The sequence below is a fragment of the Columba livia genome, chromosome 14 (genome assembly GCF_036013475.1).
Source record: "Columba livia isolate bColLiv1 breed racing homer chromosome 14, bColLiv1.pat.W.v2, whole genome shotgun sequence".
NCBI classification, from domain to species: domain Eukaryota; kingdom Metazoa; phylum Chordata; class Aves; order Columbiformes; family Columbidae; genus Columba; species Columba livia.
In genome coordinates, this window is record NC_088615.1 from 1249359 (window position 1) to 1272745 (window position 23387).

At 52.6% G+C, this 23387-nt stretch overlaps 1 protein-coding gene and 1 long non-coding RNA gene across 22 annotated transcripts in view; one reads left to right on the forward strand and one right to left on the reverse strand.

Moving 5' to 3' along the window:
• Positions 1-937: 937 nt before the first annotated feature.
• LOC110366164 (uncharacterized) overlaps positions 938-23387 on the reverse strand; it is a 61275-nt gene continuing 38825 nt past the window's right edge. For 5 of the 20 annotated variants that reach the window (XR_010466029.1, XR_010466038.1, XR_010466040.1 and 2 more), the window contains 5 exons: positions 19686-22474; positions 17113-17228; positions 16373-16511; positions 13685-15106; positions 938-11185 (listed from right to left, as the gene is read on the reverse strand). This is a non-coding gene — a long non-coding RNA (uncharacterized LOC110366164). The remainder of the gene's footprint in view (positions 11186-13684; positions 15107-16372; positions 16512-17112; positions 17229-19685; positions 22475-23387) is intronic. The other 15 variants (XR_010466033.1, XR_010466043.1, XR_010466042.1 and 12 more) reach the window with 13 other exon arrangements.
• FGF1 (fibroblast growth factor 1) lies at positions 8100-14667 on the forward strand. Of its 2 annotated transcripts, none has more exons than XM_005512443.4 (3): positions 8100-8268; positions 12951-13054; positions 13851-14667. In XM_005512443.4, the coding sequence occupies exons 1-3, from the start codon at positions 8100-8102 to the stop codon at positions 14043-14045; spliced, it is 468 nt and encodes a 155-aa protein (XP_005512500.2). In that variant the 3' UTR covers positions 14046-14667. The 2 variants fall into 2 exon arrangements, with proteins under 2 accessions (XP_005512500.2, XP_005512501.2); XM_005512444.4 differs by having other exon boundaries at positions 13854-14667.

The following is a 23387-nucleotide window of genomic DNA, read 5'->3' on the forward strand; positions in this document are numbered from 1 at the left end:
CTATCACTGCTGGCATCCTCGGCTGCAGCCTGCGGGCCAGCTTGACCCGTGGCTTTCCCCTAAACGGGCTGTGGAAACACCAGGCACGACAAACATCGCTGTGTCTCTAGCCTGCCCACTCGGGAGCTGGAAATAAAACGGTGTGGGTGTCACCTTTGCGGACGGGGCTCTGCCAAGCGCACTGGTACAGCAGCCGAGTTCCATCAGGTAGTTAAAATTGCAGCCTTCTCTCCTGCAATGTGCTTTTTATGGTGGTTTGTTGTTTACAGGGATGAGAAAGGGTAGAAGAGCCTTACAAAACAAACCCCTCCTTGCCTCCGTGGGTGCTGTTATGGAAACTGGCGGCAGCAGCCGAGGCCGGGCGCTGTTTTCCTTGGACGGCACAGGAGCAGCCGCCTGCCCCTGCCCGCTGACACCAGCCTGCGGTCACGCCGCCTTCGGCACTGATGTCACGGCAAGGACCAAACTGGTGCCCACGTCTTTATGGGCACAGGTGCCTCGGTACATCCCTGTCTGGGACATGGGGACCAGAATTAGGGCTGTATCTTCTACCAAAGTCTGACACATCCCAGTGCGTGATTCAAGCTCCTTTCTAGGCTGGAAATGAGGATGACAAACGGACAGTCCAGTGTCCCTGGGCCTCCTGAACCACCCACTGCCTTCAACTGGGAACCCCCTATTTTTTTGCCTAGAGCCCGTGGGTCAAAGCAGCAGCTCTACATGCAGCAAGACGTGGAGATGCTCGGCTGCTCTCACTAGTTACCCCAGTGGATAGTTATCCATGGCTAATGATTCTGGGTTTTTTTTGCTGACCCTCTAATCTGCACTTAACCAGATTCAGCCTTGAGCTTGCCTTGCTCTGATCTTCCGTTGGAAACTCTTGTGCGCTCTTATGACTGTGGTTTCACACTGTAAGGCATCTTCTTCAGCCATAAAGTCATGCAGATAAGAAAATTATTATTTATTGGAGGATTTTCCTGGTAATAGCAGTTATTATCTCAAGCTTTTGTCACATTTTTAAGTTATTGAGCAAGAGTGTGCACAGGAAAACACAACCCAAGCTGTTTACTTAGGCAACTCAAAGCAAAAAAGCCAGGCATTAGCATCTGTAGCTACTAGTCACTAGATTTAAAATAAGATACCAAACAGCAGAATTAAGCACAGAATTCTTCCAGCCAGTTTTTCTTAGAATTTAACAAGACAAGCTACATAGTCCTTATACAAATATTTCATAATGAACAGAATTAACTCCCTGCACATTTTCAACATAGTGAATCACTGCTGAGCTTATGGTGAACCTAAGTGATTTTCCTTGGAGTGACCGAGACCGAAACTATGCTGGAGGAAGTTTGATTTCTGAGGGGTGGTGTGTCTACTGATGGTTAACCGCGAGGATGGATGTGGGGTTTCACTTGGCCTGGAGATAAAACCCTCAATTCCAGCATCCTCTGCTTCTTTGGGGAAGGACATGGTATAAAGCCTGAACCCAACCTAAATCCCAGTTTTGAAGCCTAAGCCAGGCCTTGATTGGAGCTTGGCCACCCTTCAGAGGGCCCAGCTGCAGGAAGCATTGCATCTGATACCACATGAAAATCCCTGCTTTTCACTCCTAATTCGAGCCTCATGCCTTATTAGCAACAGCACCCGGAGATTTCAAACCTGTCTGAGTGCTGGGGGACTGGGGAGAGCTCGAGGGTGAGGAAGAGGAGCAGGGACCTGAGCAGGGGCAACCAGCACAGGGGTTGTGCTTGGGTGGGACCAGCAGGCTCAGACGGGATGTGGTACAACAGGAGAACCAGCCCAGCCCCTTGGCATAAAAGCATTGCGTAGGGTGAAATTTTGGGGCTAGAGTCTGTCATTTGGGGTCAGCCGCGCGTTTGACGGGGCAGGGCTGGCCTGAGACGGAGCAGCCCCCCAGCACAACCAGCCATGCATTTGCATCTCCCGTAGCGAAATGCTCCAAGTGGGAAGGGAGGAGAGCTGGACAGGAGCACCCACAAGCAGAGCAGAAACACAAGCCACGAGAACTCTGCCGGCGGCCAGGAGTGGTGGCAGCCGGCACTGCTGTCTGTCCATCTGTCTGTCCGTCTGTGGGCACACGGGGCAGGAGCTCAGACAGCCCAGGCGCTCCAGCTCTGTGGTCTGATGTCCTGCGGCAACACCGGGGGTGGGTGGCAGGGCGGACAGTGACATCTGCAAGCCAGGTGAAGTGTCCCCTGCCCCGGAGGGTTTCCTGTATCACCACAAAACATTTCCACCTGCCTCAAGCAATTAGTTTTTACAGCATCCCTTGAGGTTTTCACTCCCTCCAGATGCTTTTCCCCTGGGAAGCAAATCACGCACAGACCCATGGAGGAGGGAGGCACAGAGCCCTGCACTGAACCACCCGCTGCCCCACCGCAAACACCCAAAACAAGGTACCTGCACCTGGTGCATCCTCCCTGGGTCCTCAGCAGCCTCAGCAGCCCACAGCCATCCTCCTTGGGCACCAGAGATGAGACCACGAGGACTGAGTAACTCGTGTCTTGTGTTAGTGGCTGCTCCCAGCCGGTCCTGTGTGCCAACACATCTCGGTCTGCATGAGCGAGGTGCCAGGGAGCAGTGCAGCAGCAAAGCACAGAAGGGACGATGCTTTATAGAGCACAGGAGAAGGGACGATGCTTTACAGTGGTCTCGGTGTGAGCCTGCAAGGGGAAAGGCACTCGTGAGAGCCCAGCAGTGCGGGCTGTCTCCAGAAGGGAAGGTGTTACTCCCTTGGTGTTACTCCACTAATTACCTTTTGTAACCAGGATGCCTGTGACAGCGCTACTGGGGCAGGAGAGCTAGAGGTGCCCACAGCGAATGCCCTGGGGTGCAGCTGGGCCCCAGGCTGCTCCCGCTGTCACCCCTGGCCAGCACCAGCACAGCAGTGACAGGGCAGCCCTGGCAGCCCAAGCCTGGCCCCATGGTCCTCACTCAGACCTGGTCCCCAGGGTGGAGCTGCTGCTCCAGCGCTGAGCGCACTGCAATGACAGCATCCGCCTGAGCTGGACAGACCAGTCACACTGTCAACGGTGCCTTAAAATAAAGGCCAAGAGGAAGGGAGACAGGGAGCAGGCAGGGGAGCAGCAGCCACCCCGGCCTCCCCCCAATAATCAGGCAATTGCATTACCTCTCACTGCAAAGCCCAAAGGACGCTCTGGGTGCAATACGTCAGCCAACCCATCCTTTGCTGGAAAGACTGAGCTTTGCGCTTCTCCATCCAGTGTTTTCTTTCCATGCAGTGGGTCCCACGCATCTGGCTTGCACTGGCAGTTAGTGCTTCAATCCCCCACATGAGGCAATGGGATTTGCTTCTGCAGCCGGTGTTGCTCGTGTATGTCTCTGTGGTCTTGGTCTGAACCCAGACAGGACACATGGAGCAAGACCCTCCTGGCAAAGCTCCTGCTCTTGGGCTGGATCAGCTCCTGGAGCTGGAACTGTAATTAAGTTAATCACCAGATTGCAAAAGGGCGTGGGTGGGGAGGCTGGAAGATAATTAGAAAGCAGATCATCACCTTGTATTCCTGTCTCCCCACGGATGCCACCAGTTTGCTGAGATGTTGCAGTGTATATCCCAGCTGAAAGACGCAGCTGGGATGTCCCAGTCTCAAAGCCACACAGAAGGCACACGCGGCTTTGGAGCAAAATGTGCAGCTGTTGGCAGGTTCAGCTGGGCCTTGCACAGGGGGTCCTCACCTGCACAGTTCTATCCCAAGACACACGCATCCCCACAGCCCCCTCTGCTCCGCAGAGACAGGAGCTAAGCCAGAAAATGGCCAAATCCAGGATGCAACCTGCTCTCATTCTGTGTTTTCCCGATGCTCCTGGTGTTTGTCATCAGCCTCCTTTCAGCAAAGAACTCACTCACTCGCCATTCATGAAACTCTGTCAATTGCTAAAGGTTTCACACTTGCCCTCCTGCCTGTTTTACCCAGCGCAGGTCCCGTGTGACACAACCCCAGCGACTGCCTCCACGTCCTGGGGAGAGCAGGAGATGGTGACAGCAGGATTAGTTACATTAATTTCTACTGGTTTGGTCACACTTTATACCACATATTCCACTTGCAAAGGGTAAAACCTGACTGATAAATATTCCACTAAGCAGTTAATCATATTGCTAGAGATAAAATCATCTTGGCATAAACACCAACTAGAAACAAGCCAACGCTTTCTGCTGACATGCACAAAATGATCTATTACATATTTATCATAGGCTTTGCCTAATGATTTATTGAGTCCTTCTAAGAGGATGCCTAGTCCAAGGAATGTGAGCCGTGCCTTGCACCGCCAGCCCTTCGAAGGGAAGGCAGCGCAGGCAGGCTGACTGGTGGATGGAGCTTTGTGGATGGTAGCAGAAGATGCTCATCTCCCAGCTCACAAGCAACAAGTTTCCATCCTCGTGGTCTCCAGCTACCGTGTGTGTCCAGAGGGGCGGCCAGAAACGGTGTGGGGAGCAACTTGCCAAACTCAGCAACACCACCTTTGTAAGACAAGCAAAGGGGAGACCCGTCCCAGCGGGTGAAGTCTGCACTGATTTTAAAGGAGGACAGGAAGAGTACCTCACTCCTTTTGCACGGCCCCTAGCACACCCTGTGCTTCTGGAGCTCACACAGAGTTCGCCTGTTACTGCCAAAATAACCGGCCCAAGATGCTCAGGCTCAGAAGCTTGCAGAGTTTGGGATTTGACATCAAAGCCACTGGTCTGGCTGCAGCAACAGTGGTCGGTGATAAAGTCTGGAACCAAACCCAAACTTCTCAGAATTTCCCATCTCGCCTCGCTCCACGAGCAGCATGCACGCTGCAGTGCTCCGGCCACCAAAGTTCAGGAGGACTTGGTTAAAAATAGCATTCAGGCTTTAACCCTCTTTTTAAGTCATTTTTCTTCTTTAGAAAGCTATTTCTGACCCTTTGGGGCTCTGACATCTCCTTCCAGAGCCTGGGAGGAAGAGCCAGGTGGCTGGAAGGACCGTCTGCTCCCCATGTCCACAGCCAGAGCTGGGGCCACCCCAGAGCAGATGTACTGGGTCCCACCCCTGGTGACAATGCCATCCGCTCCCAGCAGTGCTTTTCTCTTAGGCCACGCAGCCCAGGAAAGCTTCGGGAGGGAAGTGTGGTGCAGAAAAGAGGAGAGCCACAAACACAGCCGGTCTCGGACAAACACTCCCCAACCCCGACCGGCAGCATCAGCTGCTCGGCAGCAGCCATCTCCTCTTGGAATATTTTCCTTTCTCCACGGGGCACCAAATAACCGCTGGAGTGCGGTGTCTGTCAGCTCGGAGAGAGTTTGCTGTTCTGCTTTGAGCTATTTAATAATTTTGTTGGGCTTCTACCCAAAAAATAAGGCCCTGTATGTTGTCTTTGGTTCAGGTTCTCTCTCTCACTCTTGCTTTTTAATTCCCATAAAAACCTAACATGTTCCTGCCAAACGGATAATAGTAGGGCCGTGAGCGGTGGTGTGTGTAGAGTACCAACGCCACGGTCATAAAAGTATGAGAACAGCAATAGTATTTAGCAGGGAGAGACAGTGGGAGTGGAAAATCGTGTTCATTCAGCTTGTCTTGTGGAGTCCAAGGCAGCTGGCGAGCACTGAATTCATTCTAAAAATAGCAAAAAACCCTTAAGGGAAATATGTGAAAATAAAGAAGCCATTTCCAGTCGAGCTGCTCTGCTCAGGTCGCCCATAGATGCCCTCGAATGCACAGACCTTGCGGTGACCACGGGGAGCGTCCTGGGATCCCGACTGAGCTCTGGCCTTTGGGATGTTTGTTCCTCCCTTCTACCTGTTGTCTACCCAGCAGACTTCCGAGTGCCCTTTACCCTCAGATAAAGGGTCAAGAAAAGCTTTAGTTCCAGTAAATTACACAAGACCACTGATCTTGATTCAGACTCAGAAAAGCACTAACGCCTTATATACAATGTTGAATTACCTGAAGGCTTTCGCTCAGAGAAAGCTTGGCTGCCAGTGGGCATGAAAAACTGAACTGTGACAAGAAAAGTACGATCTATTGACTGAAAAACAAGTTTTGGGAGGAGACTGTACCCAGAGAAGAACCCAAGCAGGTTCCAGCGCAGAACAGCACACAGCTGGGGCAGCGCGGGGCCGACCAAGGAGCGCCCCCAGGTACCGCAAACGGGACTTACCCAACAGGATCAAAACGGTTCTGGAGAAAGGGCAGTGGGGAAGAGCTTAACACAGAATGTCCCAGCATTTTGACTCCATGTTGTGCTGTTGTATTTGTGATTTAACACCATCTGCAGCAAAACATGGGCTGGTAGTTGGGAGGAAAGAGAAGCTGTCATGAATCAACAGCTGGCAGAGAAACCGTGGCCTGGGAGGGCAGGGAATATTAGTATTTTTTGCTTTATGGTTATGTTTTCCTCTCCTAAGGAATCGCCCTGTTTTGCTAGAGGCCCCCGGGGTACCCACCTGAGAGTCAGGGATGAAGTCTATGTATGAACCAAAGCTGCTTGGAGTGGTCAGATGCATTTTCACCAGTAGCAATGGAGTCTTAATTTCCACTGTTTTGGCTTTTGCAGTCCAACTTTCATACATTTTTATCTTTCGCCGGCTTTTGGGATCCACTTGAAGTACTAGCTGCCCCTCCTTGCAGCTGCATTTGCAAATTTACACACTTAAGAGTTTACAGCCAATTATTTAGAGATTATATCTACATATCCACGCGCGTGTTTGTAAGCAAAGAGCTGCAGTCCTTCATGTTTCCCGGGTCACTCTTTAAGTACCACGGCAAACCCACCATATGACACTGGCTCCGTCCTAATGTGCCAGTAGCACAGCTCAGGACTAAATAGACATTTTTACAACTTATAAATATGTATAAACAGTGACTAAATGATACTTCCCATAATATAGCTACAGGAATACATTACATTTAAAGTTGTTTCCTGTTTCTAGATTTATACTGTGGCCTTTTTCTGTGCATAAATCCACTCCTCTATAAGCATTACAGAACTTGATATATGAAAGACAGCATGTTCATATGGGAGGTTTTAAATGCAGTTTCCAGGCCAGAAACACTCAGATAAATTGGAACATACCTGCGTTATGTGTGGGACCCTGGTCCCCGCCCACGACACCTCCTGGTCCCACGTCTGCAGTGTCAGTTCTCACCCTCCGACAGTCACAGCGTCTTTCTCTTATGGGCCTGATGATGCCTTCAGGTTTTGGGACAGCATCTGCTTGGACACGGGTCATGGTGCATTTAGCAATGAGGTTTCCACACAATCCCTGTGCATGTCCCAGCCCCAGGCGCCCCATGGGGAGCACGCTCACGGGATGGTGCTCCATGCCCAGCTACACCCTCTGTGTCAGCCAGAGCTTTGCCTTTCCCTTTTAAACACTTTCACTGAGACGCAAGGGTGCACAAACATGGTACAATCTAGACTCACATTGATTTTTTTCCATATGCTATTGACCAGTGCACAGGTAAATGTCCTGCTCACTGCCCAGGTGGTGACAGGCTCCTGTCCTGCTCATCTCCCACAATATCCAGCCTTTGTTCTGATCTTTAGCATGTGTGTTTCCCTTGGCCAGGTGAGATGCAGCGTGCCAGGGTGTGATGTAATATTTGCTATCTGGCATGCCGTACGTGTCGCAATACCCAGTCATAATCATGTTTGGAAGTTATAATAGTGGAGAGAGTTATTAACCTGGGCTCCCTTCCTGCCTCCTGTGGGTTCCAATCAGACACTGGGTGTTTTTCAAGCTTTTTTTTGAGCATATAATTTTAGTACGTACGTCAATCGAGAGCAGAAAGAAAACAGAATTTACTATGATAAAATTAAAAGGACAGAGTCCCTACCAGCCGGCTACAGCCAGTGAGGAGACGATCCCCCCGCCACCTCCCACGCTACGGAGCATCACCTTAGGGCTGTGACACTGTGTCACCATCGTGCTCTGAATCACCTGCCCCGCAGTCAGCCCGGGCACCGGGACCACCGGGCTCCCTCCCTCCCTTTAAAAGGCCGGCGGCAGCAGCGTGTGCCACGCACCCCGTGCCACCGCTCCTGCCACCCGCTGCCGCATCTCTTGCAGCCCGGCCGCCGGGAGAGGCTGAGCAATGGCCGAGGGGGAGATCACCACCTTCACCGCCCTGACCGAGAAGTTCAACCTGCCCCCCGGGAACTACAAGAAACCCAAACTCCTGTACTGCAGCAACGGTGGCCACTTCCTACGCATCCTCCCGGACGGGAAAGTGGATGGGACCAGGGACCGAAGCGACCAGCACAGTAAGCAAACCCGACGGGATTTTTGGCGCTCCTCCGTGCTCCTGTCAGCCAGGAAAGGGGCAGCTGGAGAAGACGGGCTCTATAGCAGGCTCTTTTCCTCTTGGGGTCAGCACACACAAACACACCTGTAGACTATACGCAGAGCCTGGGGAGGCACGGGACATACACAATTTACATCTGCAGAGCATTAAATATGAAACTGGTCATCAACATAATTGCAGGCAGGCAGACCATACAGGACCCAAGTGCTAATTGCGGCACAGCTGGCTTACACGGCAAGTTGGCAGCTGGAAAAGAGCTTAGGCGCAGCCTCACATCCTACACACAGGCAGTCAGCACACATAATTCTACGGTATCTTTGCATTTGCTCTGGATTAGGAGATTCAGCACACCAGCGGGCTGTGCAAATACAACACTGCAGCCGGCATCCTCGCAGGCGAAGCTGTCAGCCGCAGACTGTGCCGAGCGGGTTTTAGCTGTATGTTCTGCACATAGTCCTTCGGGGAACTTCCCTCTCAGCAGCAAATTAAATGCCTGCAGGATGCAAAAGCCCAACAGAGGCAACAATCAGCTGAAAGAGTTATTTTGTGACTTAGAGCTTTAGAAATGCACTTGTGTTACCATTCAGTCAGTGATGCCGGCGGCTCCAGCCCATGGGACACTGGGGACCTGCTGCTTGGATGAACAGCAGATACCAGCGCTTGTCCTACCATTTGCACATCCCACTGCCTTTCTAGGAGCGTGTTCGTTCTCCAGAATTGGCATCAAAGTTTACCCCAGGAAACTGGCAGGACTCACTCACTAAAAAGTGCTGTTTTTGTAAATGCTGCTATAAGGTACTGCAGACTACCTGATGCAGGGCAAGCCTTAATGTCAAAAATTCATAATATTATCCTGTAGAGGAAGGAAAGGTGCGTGTTTGTCCTATTCAGTAGTTGACCATGTCACTAAAGGCATGAAGAACTCTTTCCCTGCCAGCCGCTCACAGGACCAGCGCCAAGCCATGGTGCTGAGGCTCTTCTTGCTTTGACCAAGCTGCGCAAAGGTGTCAGATGGAGCTGAGCACCTGGCCCTGGCACCACAAAGCCCACAGCAGCTCTCCGGGTTGCAGAGCACCCCCGGGCAAACGGCTCAGACAAAGGAGAGAACGGCCGTGTGAGGAGACAGACATAAAATCCGAGGAATTGGTTGGGCAGTTTAAAACTTTTAGGGCTCTTGCACTTCCAAAATGCCCGAGAGGAGTTTTAACAGCTCCCAAGGAGAGCTGGACCAGCAGCGCAGCCAAGCGCCCTGCGGGGCTGGGCTCTGCCCCACCGCCACGTGCCGGAGCTCTCGGTTCCCAGCAGGAACCTCTGGGCACATCATATCCTGAACATTTACTGGAATGTCACTGGGACCTGCCAGGCTCCTATCCGCTTAACAAGAAGTACTGGGAGGAGCCAAGTCCGCCTTACAAATTCTAAGAAAAGCACTTTTATTTTCTTTAAACCACGAGCATACATGTGGCTTTCTCCCCATAGATTAACCTTTCTCCTTGTTATTGTTGTTTTAATGAAATGCAGTTTATAGCAAAATTTTAATTATAAACGCCACTTCCCCAGCGCTCACGCAGAAGGCGGCAGTGCTGGAGGATGGCTGAGCTCACCAAAGCTGGACAAACACAGCGCAGGGCAGGCAGCCTGGAACAAAGCCGGCACTAACCCTTCTCAACCCCCTGCGAGAGGCGGACGAGGCCCCTGACCCAAAGGATCTGGGAAGGCAGGACGGGGCTTGCAGGACCCACAAGCTGGCAGCTGCAGAGGTTGTACCAGCTCAACAGGCAGCTCTGCCACGTTTTACCAGAGCCGAGATTTTTCTGGAGTCAGAAGGACACAGAGACACCCGTGTGTCCTGGGGAGCTCAGCATGGGTTTGCAGAGCCAGCGGCATGGTGACATCCCCAGGGACACAGGGTGCTAATCCAGCCCCAAGCCTCAAGCCCTCCATGTCACAGCACAGCTTTTTACCCCTGGCAAAGCGAGCTCGACACCTTGGAGTGAGTGTTTCCAGCCCGGCCGCTGGTCCCCACAGCCACACCATGCACACAGGCAGGGGGGCAGGCAGGGGTGCGGGCAGCACTCCTGTGCAGGGCACCCGCTGTGCCCCAACACTTGCATCTCCCCAGCTGCTGGCCTGGCGCCACGTGTTCGGAAACCTCTGCCAGAAAGGAACCTCCTGTAAATGATCTTGTAAACTCGGATACCTGAACGGACAAATATTTACAGGGGAAACTCCCAGCAGGGCTGCGTGCCAGCGAAGCTGCCCTGCGGGGCCGTACCCGGACTCCGAGCACCGACGGCTGCCCGCAGAGCTGCTCCGCACCGGGTGCACAAGGGGAGCAGCCCGGACTGTGACCTTGGCCGTGGGATGCACCTTACACAGTGGGGACAAGCACTGGCCAGCGTGGAGCGAGCCAGAAACCTGGGGAAACCTGGGGGTGACAGCAGGGAGAGAGGTCCCGGGCAGGGACGAGGCGCAGGAACGCTCATGGCTCATCGGGGTCCAGCAAGCACAGCTGCGTTAGAGATGTTTTGGTGCTTTGCAAACTGCCCGTGACCATGTGCATTTTGTCCCAGCTAAATACCAAGAATTCCTATTTTTATCTTACATCATCTTGCCAGGTGCCAGGCCCAGATTCAGGGAGGATCTCTAAGGAGAAGTCACTCACTCCAAGCCCTCCCCGTCCAGCCCTACGTAAGGATTCCCTCACCGTGTCCTTTGCTGCTGTGTGTGGACACCAAGTTTGCACCATGAAATGAAAAGAAAGCTTACCAGGATATCGTAGACCCTTGAGAATGAAGCCCACGTCCATTTCCACAAACAGCCTTATTTTCTCTCTTTCATCCCACTACTTCATGGAAGGAAATATCTGTACAGACCTGTAAAAAACGCAATAATTTGTGTGTGAGCTCCTTCCTCCAGACCCACCGTCCTCCCTCCCCCTGCGGCTGGGCACCTTAATGTCCCCATCAGCAGCTGGTGGGTCCCTCACTCCCCTCTCTCAGAGGCAGTTTTTGGGACAGTATCATCATTTTTATCTCATTTCCCTCCTGCCCGTCTGGACTTCTCCTGGGCCATGTCCTGGGGACACGGGGAACGCGAGGCGGGCTGGGCTCTGCTGCTGCCGGGTCCCAGCACCGCGACTGCGTGTTACCGCACATCTGCACCCACGCCATTTAATAATCAACCACCATTTACTGAGCAGGAAATGGCAAAAATGAACGCAAACAATCACAACAAGATTTCACTGGGACAGGGGCTTCTGCCACACCAAAAGGTAACATTACCTTTCGCCCCATCAAAAAAAAAAGGATAAAATAAATTAAAAAGAGAAGGAAGAAGCTGGAGCTAAGGCAGCTGTTCATACTTGGTTCAAACCAACATAACTATTTCTGTTACAAATCTCTACTGTACAAGCTCAAGAGAAAAAGCTGCATAAGGGATGGGAATCGTCCTTCAGAAGAGCTGGCTGTTGCAGGTCATGCTGGCCATGACCGCTGGCCCCTGTGCATGTCGGCGGGGCCACCGATTGTTCAGAACCCAGTTTTCCTGCCAGCCCATGGGCACAGCGGCGGGTCCTGTCCGAGCACACAGCGCTGGAGAGCTGCTCCCCAAGGCTCCTCTCCAGCCAAGTGGCCTCTTCCCTTGCCTCTTCCTGATAAACACATTCAACAAGAACCTCAGCCAAGTTTTAATCATTTTCCAAGACTCCTGTAATTAGCAAAGAAAGAAAAAAAAAGAACCCACAGGGCAAAAAAAGAAACCAGACAAATAGCAAGGTTAAATCTGCCGTGTTGGGTGCAGGACGCCGAGCAGAGGAGGGAGGTGGCCCAGACACCCCGACCTGCCGCTGACCCGCTCTCCTCCCACGGTGCAAGAGCAAGAAGGAGCTTTTTTTGCCCCAGAGTTCCCAGCTGAGGTCCAGCATCAGTGACGGGGACGGAAAGCCCATGCCCAGAAGACTGCAGGAAGCGATGCAGCATCACCACAAACCCACCGCTCCTGCCCAGCCCGCACCAGCAGGCTCAGAGCTGGGGTTAGTGCCAAATTCACATTAGCACCACAAACTAGGACAATCTAATATGTGCCTCATGGCTACCTATGGGAGGTATTAATATCTTTAGGATGAAGATCCGCCCTTTCTGTTTCTCCACGACCCATCTACGACATGCCAGACAACGCACGCTGCTGGATGGGACGCTTTGGAACAGGGTTCCGCAGCGCAGGCATCGGAAGTCTGCCCGGTTTAGCTCTTTAAATATTTCTTCATATGTCACTCCTTAAGTGTCTTGTCAAAACCACATGAGAAATTTGTAAATTAGAGCCAGAATTAAAACCCCAATCTCCTGTGTCCCGTTCCAGCGCCTTAACCAAAAGGCTGCCCTTCCTTTGATGTAAAAGAAGAAAAAAATTGGTCTTTGGTTCCTAGAACATCGCTATGGGGTTTCTTTGAAGGAGAGGGTGCAAGGAGACACTTTTATTACACACTGTACTGTTTCTTACAAACTCTTTACAAACCAGGCTTCAGAACAAAAATACCCTGCAAACTTTCCCAGCAGCTCGGACTTTATCTCTGACAACCATTGTTCTTTTCCTTTTCCTATTTTCCTTTCACTTTTGTTGTTGTTTTGTTTTTACTTTCAGTTCAGCTCCAGCTCAGCGCGGAAAGCGTGGGAGAGGTGTACATAAAGAGCACCCAGTCCGGGCAGTACCTGGCGATGGACCCCACCGGGCTGCTCTACGGCTCGGTAAGTGGAGCTCGGAGGGACCGGACACCAGAGGCTTTGAGGTTCGCGGAAATCTCGTAGCGCTGAGTAATGCAAACCGCAAGCAACAATTAGCCTCTGTTTGTTATTTTGGTAGCTGGATGGCCACTCTCTATCCGGATTTATTTTGGGGGGGGAAATAAATAAATAATCAAATGACGCCATTTACCACCCTGCCTCAAACATTTGACAAATATTATATTTCATATCTGGAGCGGCAGCTGCTTCACATCCCCTCGGCAGCAGCACCCGCAGCACCGCGCTGCGAGCAGGATCGTGCAAGGCAGGAGCTCTGCCCCCCGTGCCCAGGAGCTGTAGGGCACAAAGCCACCAAAAATAATCTGGGTCTTTGAGAACAGTCCCATTTATAGCAAAGTGTGTGACACATAATCCTGGTCACGGGCTGCTTAGCGCCACCAAAGAGCTGGTTTGTTCCCATGCTCATGCTCTGAACCCACAGCTCCCACCGCACAGGTTAGTGCCAGAGCAGGAGCCAGTGCCAGGACCAGCTTAACAGAGCGCTAGCCAGGCTCAGTTACTGCTGAATAAAACACTCAGATCATGGACAAGTTACTGCAGAGTAGCCCAGGGGACTAAATCAAGGCTACTTACCTCCATGCTTTTAACATGAACTGTCCTAGGGAACAAAGCTCTGTGAGGTGGGTCTGGAGAGCGTCCTGGCCAGGGAGCACCCGAGCGGGGTCACTGGGTTAGGAACGCGCCTCCTCCTCCCCGCAGCACAGCCGTCTCACTGCCGGTACCCGGGGCTCTCTTTCAGCAGCTGCTGGGCGAGGAGTGCCTGTTCCTTGAGAGGATCGAGGAGAACCATTACAACACGTATGTCTCCAAAAAGCACGCGGATAAGAACTGGTTTGTGGGTCTGAAGAAGAACGGGAACAGCAAGCTGGGGCCGCGGACACACTATGGCCAGAAGGCCATCCTCTTCCTCCCGCTGCCCGTCTTGGCCGACTAAGCCGGCCCAGGAGCGCAGAGACAACCCGAACCCCAAAACCCAACTGCTGCCTCCTCCTTTTCCCTCACTCTCTCTTTTTGGCTAGTATGACAGAGCCAAACGTTAAAGCTCTGAACTGTAAGTAAAGGCTTTACCAACATTAGACAAGGCAGAGCTCTTCTGCCCTGCACAAAGCTTTGCAGAGCTGAGGGGAAAAGCCCCAACACCCCCAAGGTCCCTGGCACCCCCACAGACCTGTCCTGGGCAGGCACCCAGAAACAGGGCCAAGGGGGCTCCCCAGAGACACCCCGGTGAGCAGAGAAACACAGTCTTCTACTGTCCCTGGCTATCCTAAGGCAAAACCTCTCTGGATACTCTGTGTTAACATATTTATCCATCTAAGTATGTAGCTTCTAATATGCCCTTCAAGCTATTTCAGACTGCGCTAGTCACGTTACCGAGTGCCGGTCTGGTTAAACACTTGCCGACACCCTCGGCATATTAAGCTAAACTAGCATCAGCCAAAAGCTCCAAGCCCTTGACATTTAGCCTCCCTTACAACACCAGTATTGCTGTGTTACATGCTAGTACCTGCCATATGTTATTTGTATTTATTTATTAAGTAAATATGTCTCTTCTACAATCTGTTCATAAGTAATTCTATGCATCAAAGCCAGCGGGGACCAGGCACGAGCTGCATGGAGGGACAGGTCAGCGTGGGCACCGTGGGGCCAAGCCTTGCCGAGTCAGCACGCCTCTCGCTTCTTCCTGAGCAGCAAGTGCGTTTTCCCACACAGCGAGTTTCCTTTAACTGACCTTTTCTGGTGATATTGCATTGAAAAGTAATTTGGGAACAGGTTGAAGTCTGTTGCACCCGTGTGACTTGTGACAGCCCAGCCGTGGCAGCAGGTGAGGTGTATGTGGAGATGCAGTCAGGGTGTCCGCTCGATGGCATGGATTTGGTAGCCAAGGAAGCAAAAGTACAGGAGTCCTTCACCTCTGCGAGGCTGGAGCTGGGGGCAGCACGGGCAAAATTCACGCTCAGCTCAGTCCTCCTGCCGGTCTTGGATGGAGGATTCAAGCTGTAAATAAAATATGCTGGTACAGTGGCAGAACAATAACGTTTGGTAGGAACTATTGCAGAGGCTCAAATCCCAGACCTAGGTCAACGAGCTGCAGGAGGAGAAGGGACAGGAGAAGGACCCGGCCACCACCGATGGCCCTGGCACCACTGCTCTGGTGGGTCCAGCACTGGGGAAAGGCTACGGATGCTGCCCCCATGGCAAACACAAAGCTGGGCAAGACAGAGGGATGTGGATGGCCAACAGCATCACCGCCTCACCTAAACACTGTGGTTGCTTTCCCTGTGAAAGCCTGGGTTGTTGCTCCTCTCAAAAAATGAATGAGTGCATGACCAGGAGACCCAGGTTTCTAATTAAACTGGAAAGCTGGAAGGTGTAATGCCGGATTTAGCCATGCTGTCTTCCAACACCTCATTAACTGCAGGGCATTCCTCTCGTTAGCTTTCTGCCGCTCAGAAACTACCACCACAGGTACACACTTGATGCCCAACCAGGGAAAAATGTCAACACTTTGTCTGAAAAATAATCCCTGAGGAAGCCACAGTAATTGCTTCAGCCAAATGAACAAGCAAGGATGACATTACCCAGAGAAACTGGGCTCACTTTGGAGAGTTTTGTCCTCAGGGGGAGAAGCAAAAAAGACTTGTAAGATTTAATACAATTATTACGCTTGAAGATATTCCCCAGTAAGCATAGTGAGTGCCAGTGAGCTGCGAGAGGGCTTCTGGAGCATGTTGGAAGGAAGGTAAAGCAAGTGCTGCTGCACAGGAGGCTGAGCTAGGGAGGCACGGCTGGGCGCTGTTCTGTGCTCAGGTCAATGTACAGCACCCTAATTCAGCAGCAGCCAAGGGCACCCGATGGGCTGGATTTCAGCCTTTGTCAGCTGTGACCTAGCACTGTCACCTGGCAGATCTCGCCAGGATCTTGCAAGCTTCCACATCCTAAAGAAGCAGAAGGAAGAGGTGGTGCAGGGAAGGGAGGGCCCTTGGTGATCCCACAACCCCTTCTCCCAGTGCTGATGCCTGCGCCATCCACACACACACCTTCACCAGGGCTCTCCAAAGCCACAGTTTTGCCCCACGCCTGTCAAACCTCTCCTGGGTTGAGGGCATTCCTGATCAGCTCCTTTTTTCCATGACTGCCTGATCCAGAAGGGCTCAGACATGGGAAGAGCAATAAAGGGCCACAGATCCCACCCAGGTCGCACAGCACAGGAGTTTGTCAGCTAGATCTGAAAAATCTGCAGAGATCTTAACAGACCACAACCTCGACAATATGCCGGCAGGCAGGCAGAGCCCCAGGCTGCAGAGTGCTCCAGGTCTTCTCCGCTCCCTCCTTCTGTTCGGCTCTAGAGTCCTCTGCAGAGATTTAAAACCCCACTGCTGCTTCCTGTGAGCTGTTTATCCTGTACCAGGAAGAAGGGCGTGAAAAGTCACACAAACTATTGCACTAGAAGTGCTGAAGGTATTTTTAGAAAATATCACACTTTATGTTAAATAAACAACACCCTGACATGCTGCCACGCTTTGGTGAAGAATATAAATCTGGGTCTAATGGGTCCCATCTGTGCTCCATGTATGACATAAAAATGCCCAAGAAAGGTAAAAGCTGGGCAGGGCTGGGAGGCACGGCCGGGTTTGGCTGTGAGGTACGTTAGAGGGTGGTCACACCTCTGCTCCACAGGACAGACGGACCAGGGGTCTTTCAGTCCATCACCAGCTCCCCTGCACCCCACACACCGCTGTCTGTTCACAGCCCCTCACCGCTGCCTGGGACTTCGGGGACAGTATTCCCAGAGGTGCCAGACCTTTGTGACAGCCGCTGCCTTCGCAGCACTCCCGGAGCTGGTGGCAGCACAGAGACGCTGCAGCGGGGACCCCAGGGAGCAAGGGGCCCCAGAGATGCTGTGCCAGCTCCCACCCCCAGCACAAAACCCAGCACAGCCCCTGGAAACAGCCCCGGCCCCAGCTGCGGGTTTAGGAGACAGCAGGGCTGGCCCAACACACCTGTTAGCAGGGACGTTTCAGCATCTTCAGCCGAGGAAGCATCGCGAAAGCCACAGTGTTACGGTTTGTCTCCAGTTTTCGAGCGGGACGCGGCAGGAGCGGGCACGGATGAGCTCCTGGGACAGGGCGGGGGACACAAAAAATAAATAAAACTAAAAAGTAACGAACTCACCGAATTGTTCGTTGCAGAGTGCGCAGGAACTAACGCGTTCCCTCTGCGGGACGCACCGCTGCCGGTGTCCCCATGTCGCGGGATGCCCAGGAGATGGCGATGCGGAGGCGCCGCTGTGCCGGGAGGGACCGGGACACCCCCCCGCGCTGCTGGTGCCAGCGGGCAGACACCGGAGCGCCAACATCTGGATCGGCATCTGGCTGACAAATGGAGCCAGAGGGAGCTCCAAGGGGCCCGGGAAGTGGGGGGTCCCCCAGGACCCTTCTGTCCCCCATCCCCCGGGGTGAGGCAAGCCCAGGGTACCCCTGCTGAGCCTCCAGGACTCCCATGGGGAGCAGGACGGGCAGAGAGGGGTTACACTCCTGGCAAGCCTCGGGGGAGGGTTTGATCACAGGCAAAACATCCATCCCACAAAGTGTCTTCTCCTTCCTCTTCCTCTAACCCCGAGGGCTGCTTTGCCCATGAGACAGCGCTCAGCCCCAGCCCCACAAGCCAAAACAACTGAAGCAAGGAAGCCTGAAATCATCTATTATTAAGCTCTGGGAACTGATGGGAATCCAAGCAAAAGGAAAGCTTGGGTTTCTGCTGCTTTCCTGTGGTTGGCATTTTGGAAGGGCTGCTGGAGGACGCACATGTTCCGGGGCGAGTGAGGCTGTGGAAGCCACGGGACGGGGCTGAGGGCACACGATGCCAGGGAGCATCGTCCCCTCGGAGGCCCCAGCAAGGACCAAGGCAGCCCCCACAGCCACAGCCAAGCCATCCTCAGCCTTCCTTGGGCACAAACCATGGGTTGCACCAAACCATTTCATGATGTTCCAACAGAAATCAGCTCTTGGGACAGCACATCTATATTCCCACATGTGCCATGACTCGGCTTTTAGAGCCAGTATCTGCAGCACTCCTGAGCTACGGAGGGGGTTGGGGTAAACCTCTGTTCAGCGTACTGGAACAGCGTAAATCACTTCATTAAAGAGGAGAGATTTTCATGGCGAAGGTCACATTAGGAAGAATGGGGGGGCATTTGCCAGGGCAAGGTCTGGCAGACTCCCACCTCAAAGCATTGCCACGGTTTGCGCAGGTTGAGCTGTTTCTAAGCACGTGCAGCAATTTGTTCTGGCTCGTGAGGGAGGCTTGTGGCCACCACTAATCCCAGCTCCGGGTCGAGCCCCTCAAGAGGAGGGAGAGGCCCCTGCTCACGGTCCTCGCTCCTCCCCAGACACTGAGCATCAGGAAGCAGCAGCTTAAACCTCAGCGTAATCCCCACACAAAGAGGTGGTCACTGCTAATGGGTTTACCTGCTTAATTCTCCCCGGCCGTTCCTGGCTCTCAGGATTTTCCCTTCCCCACTAAATCTGTGCTGCAGGAAGCTCTGCCTCCCACATTAAGCAGATTGACTGCAACAGTACAGGCAAATGCATTTATCACGCTGAATTCCCGAGCTGTTCCAGTGCAGAGTTTCCGGGATATGAATTCTCTGTCGCTCACATCCTCCCCTGCCCCGTTTCCGGAGCTGGGCCATGACATTTATCACTCAATGCAGAGAACATCTTCACCCCCCGCCTCACCCCGGCAGCTCTTCCCATGGGACCATCTGCTCTGACCACCCATCACACAGAAGAACCCTGGTGACCACCAAAACACCTCCTGCCCCACTGCCAAGGCTTGCTTCTGCCCCACACAGCCCCACGGCAAGGGCTCCTGGGTGGTGGGTGCACCTGGGACAAGCTCAACCCACCCACCCTCCCCACTCTACTGTTTCTCTGCAGAAATTACCCCAACACGGATCTCCTCCTTTTGCAGGACAGGAGCTGGGGAGGAGGGCAGGTGGGCACCTGCACCCACACACACCAAAAGAGCCAAAGTCTCCAACGTGCCTCAATTAAAAGGTGTTTCTAGACCCAAATTAGCAAATACTGGCCTAATTCTGGAAGGAAAGGCTCAGTTACAGCACCGCTGGGCAGGACGCTGCTCCCGGCCATGCCTGTGAAGGGCTCCCGGGGCAGCCAAGCTCACACCGCTGCATTTGCTGTTCCAGATGTGCCCCTGGCATCTGGGGAGCTGGGCTTCTCCTCCAGCCACCCTTCCTAAACTCATCTAAATTGCATTTATCCTGCAGCTGATGTTCTCTTTTCTTCTGAGTTGCTAACAATTTCTGTGGATCCATCTGGATGCCATCAGAACGCAGTCTCAGTCCCCCGAGGCAGCAGGCTCCTTCCTCGCTGCCCCGGTCCCGGAGCCCCGAGGAGCCGCGATGTCGACACCCAAAGAGCAGCCGGGCTCGGGCGCCAGACCTACTGCCATCCCAGAACACACCCGGTCGCAGGAACCAAATAAATACCTCTTAGCTGACACCAGCAAGAAACCAGTTCCCCAGCAGAAGGGACAAGACCCTGTGTCTTACCTGCCACATGCACCCATTGATTTGGCGTTTTCAGAGCACTCAGGCTCCAGCCTCAAGACACCAACGTGGCCTGATCCTGCGTCCTGGCTCTGCCAGACCCACAGCAACTGCAGAGCTCGTCTCCTCCTCTCTCTGCACCTGAGCAGCCACCTGTGACAGAGGAAACCACACTGTTAGTGACAAAGGCAGGGACTCCTCACTGCGGGCTCCATCTCGCTGTGAATGTCCCTCACCAGCACTCCCCCCCTTAACCCCACACTCCGCTCATTCAGTCCCTTTCCCGTTTTCTGTGATTTGCAATAGTCACCATTTGCTTGCACGAAAACCCAATTCCCTGGGGCCGTAGCTGACAGCTTCCCTCACCCGGAGTATGGTTTTATTTAGCCATTACAGCTACATCCTGAATGCGGCCATAAAGCACATTTATCCTTTACGACTGAACTCGGTGCCAAATTAGTCTCAGTTTACAGCTCGTGCTCCACAGGCGGTGTTTACCGTGGGCTTTGCCATGCCTGCGCCTATGCTAACCGCTGCCTGTAACTGGGAAATGAGGGGGGAGAGAACAACTGGAGGAGCAGCATTTCTCCAGAGAGACGAGGGAGGTCATCTGCAGATAAACGTACCTGCGGGACCAGAGCCCCTGTCCAGGTCCATAGGCAAAATCTAGCAAACACAGTCAAGCCTTTCGGATGACAATTACAATTGCCAGCTTGTTGCTACTAAAAACACACCTTGAGCACAGGATAAATAAAGGAGATAAATAATGCGCAGGCACAGCCATGGAAAGCTAACAGCTTAGATCAGTTAGGCTGCAAGGCTTCTGCTCTATGGAGAATAAGGCCCCAAGCTCAGGTCCAAACCCTCCCCTCTGAGGACAGTTCCAGCTTTCCAAAGCAAAACCAGTTGCAACTCAAAGCCATCTGAATCCAATCGCTGCTCACTCAGGCAGATCCATCCTTGTCACTAAGCACGGAAATTCAATATATGGGAAGAACTTGCAACAAAAAAATGGAATTGTGTTTATTTTCATAGCAGTAGGGTTGGCCTAACTCCTTTCCTTTTGTGAAGAAAGTCAGCAACTCTGCTGCTTCTTTTTTTAATCTCTTTTAATTACTTTTCCAAACTAAATGAAAACCAACAGGAAGGCTGTGGGGCACTATCACAGCATCTTTGGGGAGATGCACACTAGCCAGAGGTGCAATTCCAAAACAAAATACTGCAGTAATTAATTATAATCAAGATATCATTTTACCAGTTTTCCCCAGAGTCCAGACAGGCTTTCCCCAACAACACCCAGCCTTTCTGCCCGAAGGAAAAGGCCGGTGCACGGACACTGTGCTCCAGCACCAGCCCCCAGCAACCCCGCACAGGAGAAACGTCGCCGTCCGCTCGTGTCCGCGGTGCCGCGCTGTGCAACTCCAGCTCGCCCGCCATTCAGGCTTTAACTTTCTGTGCATGCTGCAGAGTTTATACTGTGTTAAGCCCATCTAGACAGCGAGCAATTTCCTCGTGCTTAACAGCCCTTCTGTTCCTCCCTGACATCCGCCCCGCGTCGCTAAGCCCGGCCGATTAACACTGTCTCCACCAAAGAGCAGAGAAAGGTCCCAACGGCTCTTAAATGCCATCCGCTCCTCCAGCCTGCCCAGGCAATCAGTCCTACAGGCTCCGGGGCCGTGTTTCCATAACATACCTCCTTCCCTCTTAATGCTCATTACACGCGTTAAGCTATTCAGTGCACACGCTATTGATGCCACCACAACTTGATGGATCATCCTGCTGTCCCAGTCAGGGGTTGCTCTGTCCCTTCAGAGCCTTCTCTTCTCCTTCCACACTGAACTGTAGGTTTATACTTTGTCTGGTTGCACCTCACGCTCATCCCCACTGCCCAGCTCCAGCCCCGCTGCCCACCACTCCCCACTCAGCCCCTCCTGCAACAACACAGGAATTACACCCCCCAAAAGGGTTAAAATCCAGCCTGAGAGTTGCTTCTGCCCCACTTTGGTACCTGAATATCATCCAAAAGCAATTAAGCAACACACAGGAACTGTAACAGTGAGGTTCCGCACAGACAAACGATGCAATGACAGCAGCGCCGTCCACCCTCTGTCCTCTCCAGGGTTTTCACCCAAAGCCATTTCCATTCACAACAATTCAATGTTCTTTCCCCAAGCTGCCAGTGCTGAGCCCCCCCCAGGCTCCCTCTGCCCCGCACACGGGGCTCTGCTGCCACGCAGCTCCTGCCACTGTCCCCACGGGTCCTTGTGCCACCCCAGGGACATGGATACCCAGAGCTGCCCTGTGCAAAGGAGGCCAGGGTGACACCAGGAAATCTGAGCTTTCTTGCAGTGCTTTTCAGGGGTAGGAGGGCTCCAGCAGCCCACACAAGTATTGCTCAGATTTAATTAAGCTTGTTTAGAAAGTTGCTGTCTCGCTGGTGTCATTTCCATGTGGCCGGCAGCCCCAGGCAAAGCTGGCGTTTGTCTACGGGGCCAACTAACCACCACCAGGGCACAACCCTTTAACTCTGACAAATCTGCAAATAAGGAAGTGTCAAAAGGAAGAAGAAAAGAAGAGAGAGAGACTCAGAGGAAGGACTCTGCATGGGGAACAACTCCATCTGGGTTGGCACTGGTGGGTGCTCAGCGCATCCCTGCGAAAAGGGACAGTGGGTTCTGGCCGGTGACAAAGCTGCTGGCTCCAGCCCCAAAGGATCAGGCCAGTAAAAATGCTGAGGGCTGCAGGCGATTCTCCGCTGAAACAGGGGCCACACAGCTCGCTGCCGGGGATTCCTGAAAAAATAACATAAATAAAATAAAATAAAATAAAATAAAATAAAATAAAATAAAATAAAATAAAATAAAATAAAATAAAATAAAATAGGTCAGCGCTTCCCTGGCCCGGCTGGCCAGGGTCCCTGGGGGCCGTGACCAGCATCACCTCTAGTGTCTGTCCTGGGAAGCCATCGCTTCCTGCCTCTGCTTTATTTATCCCATGTGTTTATTTTCTATATGGTTTGTCCTGAAATACGTCAGTGTGCAACTTTCTAGGCTTTCCTGTCCTGCTGGGGTAAACCCGACATATGTGGGATGACACGGAAGATTAAATCAGCCATTGCTGCTATTATTGTGCTCTGGCTTCTGCCAGCTCTGCAGAGGCTTTATGAGGTTTGGGACTTTTGTTTGGTTGGGTTTGGGCTTTTTTTCCACTTTTTTTTTTTCTTACTGAACTGCTGCTTTTAACACTTGCTCTCTTCAGCCTTTGTAAAAGTTAGAAATGAAAATAAGCTCTGCTCAGATCTACTTTTCCACATCTTCACGAAAATAACAGAATTGCTCCGGATGGCCTGGGTGGCTGCTGGGACGCGCCAACGCAGCAGTGACCATGGGTGCTCTTCTGCGGAGTGGAACGTGCTCAGCCGCCCCGCCAGGACCTTAGTTCTGCACCTTTTGGGACAGGGCGTTTACACCCCCAGTTTAGTCCAGAAAGAGGCGTTTTTCTACCCTGGTTTTGCCTGCGCTCTGCTGTGCTTCTGTGAGACAGCTGACAGGAAGCATGAACCAAAGTTTAGTGTTCTAATCCAGAACGCTGGGACAGATGCTCCAAATTTCTAAACTGGAGATGTTTTCCCCTCCCTGTCATGGGACAGTAATAAGGACAAAACACCAGCACTGAAACAGTTCCACAGTGCAGAGGTCCCATGGT